The sequence below is a fragment of the Sardina pilchardus genome, chromosome 1 (assembly GCF_963854185.1).
Source record: "Sardina pilchardus chromosome 1, fSarPil1.1, whole genome shotgun sequence".
NCBI lineage: Eukaryota > Metazoa > Chordata > Actinopteri > Clupeiformes > Clupeidae > Sardina > Sardina pilchardus.
The window spans coordinates 31,534,394-31,539,065 of NC_084994.1; the positions used below are offsets into that span (position 1 = coordinate 31,534,394).

The following is a 4,672-nucleotide window of genomic DNA, read 5'->3' on the forward strand; positions in this document are numbered from 1 at the left end:
GCACAGAATTTGCGGTCATTTACATCTGGCTGCACCGTCCTACGGGGGTGGAAATACAGTGGGGCGCTTATAGTGTTTAAAATGCTCGTGTTTATCGCGACGCGGCAGGAGACTAATGAGCGGTCTTATCAGTGGAAGGGGGTGAATTGAGAAAAAGGCCCGCGGAGTTTGTTGCCGATTCTCCCTTTCCTAATTCTGCCGTATTGTTACAATGCTACACGCTGCGGCGGAGTTAATTATCAGGCGTAATGATGAACGACAAAATAATGTCCTCTTTTGTGTCTTTTTTCCCCTCTCTGTTATGGTCAATATCTCGGGGTTTGCAGGGGATTTAGCGCATGGGGGAGAAAAGTCCTTGCATCATAAATATCTTTATTTTATTGAATGGCTGCTTTGAATAATAATAATAACAACAATAACAATACATGTTATTATTAATAATAACAATTATGATCATAATTATAATAAAAATAACGATAGATTACAGGAGATTGGCGAATAGATAATGTGACAAGTGCAATTAAACGACTACACATCGCCATGGACGAGACATCAGAGGAGTGCAATATTCACAGTTTGTCTTTGCATAATTAATTGCGGTTGTTTCTGTCTCAAGTCGGTAATCATTCTAGTAGCCTAACTTCACGCCCCGTTCAAGGAGTCGTTAGCTTTGATCCGCAGACTATTAATCAAAAGGCGTTTCATTAAGTTAACTGCGCCATCTACTAGGCCAACAAGAAGCGGGAAGTGGGAAGGTGTGGATGGTTTGATCACTTGAGCCTTTCTGACTCCATTTTAAGACTTTTATGAAGAGGGGGGTTGTTATTTAGCTGAGATATTAACGTCCAGGCGGTGACAAATCTGCACACTTGAGTTGGATAAATAAGAGCGCTCTTGCATGACTCTCCACTTGAGTTGTTGGCCGCCATTTCGTTGAGACTCAAAAAGTCTCCAGCTGACTGCCATTGCTCATTTTCTCAATACACAATTGTGTGCGCAATGAACCCAAATTTCACAACTTACCAAGCTCTACTACACAGACTCCGGTCGACCAGGCAATAGGCAGGTTCAGCCAAACAGCTTCGATGATATAACTTTTTGTTTGTTTGTTTCTTGTGCAGGTCTTGTTTGTCAATGACACAGTTAGAAAATCTGTTCGGTGAGATGAAATAACATATTGCTCATTTCTCATTTGTCTCTCTCTTTTTTTCCTTTAGCTACACGCCGAGTGCGTTCCCCGACACCGCCGTAGGGGGAACCGAACATTTCCGTGAAAAAAACACGGCTGAACCCCTGTTCAGTATGATGTCATACCTCAAGCAAGGCCCGTACGGCATGAATGGCCTGGGTCTCGGAGGCTCCATGGACCTCCTGCATCCGTCTGTGTACCCGGGTAAGCACACGGAACTTGCGAGACCTTATAGAACTTACAAACACTTCCATCGTGTACACACGCACACACACACACACACACACACACACACACAGGATCTCTCTCTCTCTCTCTCTCTCTCTCTCTCTCTCTCTCTATCTCTAGAGGCCCCACATACCACTTTGCTTCCTAAACACAACACGGAAAGTGTTTGCGAACGTACAACACCATTTATTTCTACATCCGCCTTGATGAAAATGAATTCACTGTTAGGCAAATTAACGACGCTCATTAAATGCGAAATGATGTGCATTATTTACTGGTGTAATCAGAACATGACAGTTTCACCCTTCGTTTCGCTTGAAGGTAACAATTCGTTTGTTGTGTTTCAACAGCCCATCCGCGGAAACAGCGCCGGGAGAGAACTACTTTTACGCGCACGCAGCTGGACATTCTGGAGTCTCTCTTTTCCAAAACGCGTTACCCAGACATCTTCATGAGGGAGGAGGTGGCGCTGAAAATTAATTTACCCGAGTCACGAGTACAGGTGTGTGGAGTTTACCACTTCGACGATTATGTTTTCAGCATATATGAAATAGAAAGAATAGCAAACAACGAATATAATTATTAAGATATTTGCATTTGCTTAGGAGCACAAATGTGTTTACATGCAGATGTAGGCCTAAGGACCCTTACAAAGTGTCAAGAAAATACAACAATATTTAGATGATGATGTGCTACAATGAATTTCAGTTACCTTCTGACACATTGGACCTTTGAGGACATGCCAGATGAATGGGCATGATCAGATAGATAGATAGATACTTTATTGATCCCCAAGGGGAAATTCAAGAAATTCAAAATTCAATCATTTCCAGGGGGGAAAAAAGACTTATTTCTGACAAAGGGGCAAAGAGTCATTTAGTTCCTTCATCAATCTATTCTTGTGTGCTTGACTCAAGTGCCTCCTTGTTATGATTACAGAGAAGCTATATTTTGTACACAGTACATGTTAAAAGTGGTCAACTTTTCACTGCTACTATTGTCACTGTTCCTACTCCACAAACTTGTCTGAAACTGCCTAACTGCCACAGCACATAATGCTCAATGTGGGCCAGTCTGTGGTAATGGGAGACTGCCAGTGTTGTGAAAACTTTCCCAAACAAGTGTCCCATCCCGAAAGGAGCCCACCATTAGGAGACCACTAAATCTGAGTTCTTCCTCCCCTCTGTTCTCCAGGTGTGGTTCAAGAACCGGCGGGCCAAGTGTCGCCAGCAGCAGCAGACCGGAACCAACTCCAAGATCCGGCCGGCGAAGAAGAAGCCCTCGCCGTCCAGGGAGAGCCCCGGCTCGGAGAGCAGCGGCCAGTTCACCCCGCCGGCCGTGTCCAGCACCGGCTCCTCTTCCTCGTCCTCGTCCTCCTCTTCCTCCGGCTCGCACCCGTCCGGCCTCGGCGGCGTGGGACTGGGCGGCGGCGGCGGCGTGTCCTCCGTGACCTCCGGTGCCACCCCGGTGTCGGCCATCTGGAGCCCGGCGCCCATCTCGCCGCTCCCGGCGCCGCCCTCCGTGCCGGACGCCGCGCCGCCCACCAGCGCGTCCTGCATGCAGAGGCCCGTGTCCGGCCCGGGCTCGTCCAGCGGAGGAGGAGGAGGAGGAGGAGGAGGGGGGGGCACCCCCGCCTACCCGGTGTCCTACAGCCAGAGCCCCGCCTACAGCCAGGGCTACTCCGCCGCCGCAGCGGCCGCCGCCGGGTCCTACTTCGGGGGCATGGACCCCAGCTCGTACCTGGCGCCCATGCACTCCCACCACCACCCGCACACGGCCCACCACGCCCACCACCACGCCGGCGCGCACCCCCAGCTGGGCTCCATGTCCGGCTCCGGGATGTCCGGCCACCACCACCCGCACCACCACATAGGGCAGAGCGCCGGCCACCCCCACCACGCGCACCACGCTCACCACGCGCACCACCACCAGGGCTACGGCGGCGGCGGCGGCGGCGGCGGCAGCGGCCTCGGGTTCGGCTCCACGGACTGTTTGGACTACAAGGAGCAGACGTCGACGAGCGCCGCCGCCGCTGCCGCAGCTGCTGCCGCCGCGGCCGCCGCGTCGTCATGGAAACTGAACTTCAGCTCGCCCGCGGACTGCTTGGACTACAAGGACCAAGCGTGGAGATTTCAGGTGCTGTGAGGAGGGGAGACGTGGAGGACTTGAGGAACGTCGACGGGACAGAACGTCGTTTGTTATGAGTGACAGAGAGAGAGAGAGAGAGAGACATAGAGACAGAGTGTGACAGAGAGGAGAAGAAGAAGAAGAGGAAGACGACGACGAAGGAGAAGAAGAGATGAAAGGAGAAAAAAATGTTTATGGTGTTCGTTCACTAAAGTATTATGGTAGAAAGAAGTAAACCGTATCTGGATCGCACCGCTCTCCCCCCTCCCCCCTCTTTATTTTATTTTCAAATCGGAAACTTTTAAATAACAAAATGTGAAAAAGTTCAATTCATTCTTCCATCGGCCAGTTCCTGTAAGACACAAAGCCTACTCCGAAATATCCTTAACATACTGGCTCCAAGCAAAACATTGCAATGGATTATTTCGAATGGAGGCCAATGAATGAATACCAACACGGAATATACCAGTAACCTATCAGTAAATTCAAACACTTTTTTAAAGGAAACGAAGAAAAAAAATCGAATAATTATGTGTTTCTCCGTCCTCCGTGTTGTGTGACTCATCAGTTAGACAAGGAGTTTTCTTGCCCATGGCCATTTTTAATCTCTTAAATCAATAGCTCAAGATGCTGCAGATGTTCGTATGTAGGCCTTATGTAATGAAATTTAAGTTCTGTCAGCTTCCACTTAAACAAAAAAAAAAAACACCGAACATCCAAACCGATGTGGTAACTGTTTTCATTTCCTGGGACTAAAGTAAAAATCGCAGCACTTGAGGTTCTTGTCAATGAAGTGAATGGTTCCGTGCTTCTGTCTGCGAGAGGATAATGTGAATATGAGATGCAATGAGATCTACCCTGTAAAATGTTGAAATGTTTGAGGCGGACGCCTTGGCATTCATATTTGTTTTTGTTTTTTAAATAAAATATGGTGAAAGTTGTTTTAAAATGGGCTGCGTACTTATTTTTTGACAAAAATTGGTGTAGGTTATGCTTAATATTTGAATGAATGGATAAAGAGGTTGGCCTATGAGTCAATCGACTCTTTTACTTGTGAGAATAGCCTTTAGGCTACTTCTTAACTACACTAATGGCTGGGAAGCAATACTATGTTTGTCTCCTTATTTT

The 4,672-nt window shown here is 47.9% G+C and overlaps 1 protein-coding gene across 1 annotated transcript; it reads left to right on the top strand.

Moving 5' to 3' along the window:
• The first annotated feature begins 1,302 nt into the window (after positions 1 to 1,302).
• otx2a (orthodenticle homeobox 2a) lies at positions 1,303 to 4,472 on the top strand. The gene is made up of 3 exons (XM_062530436.1): positions 1,303 to 1,393; positions 1,768 to 1,919; positions 2,612 to 4,472. Exons 1-3 carry the CDS (start codon positions 1,303 to 1,305, stop codon positions 3,560 to 3,562), a joined length of 1,194 nt encoding a protein of 397 aa, XP_062386420.1. The 3' UTR covers positions 3,563 to 4,472.
• Positions 4,473 to 4,672: the final 200 nt, after the last annotated feature.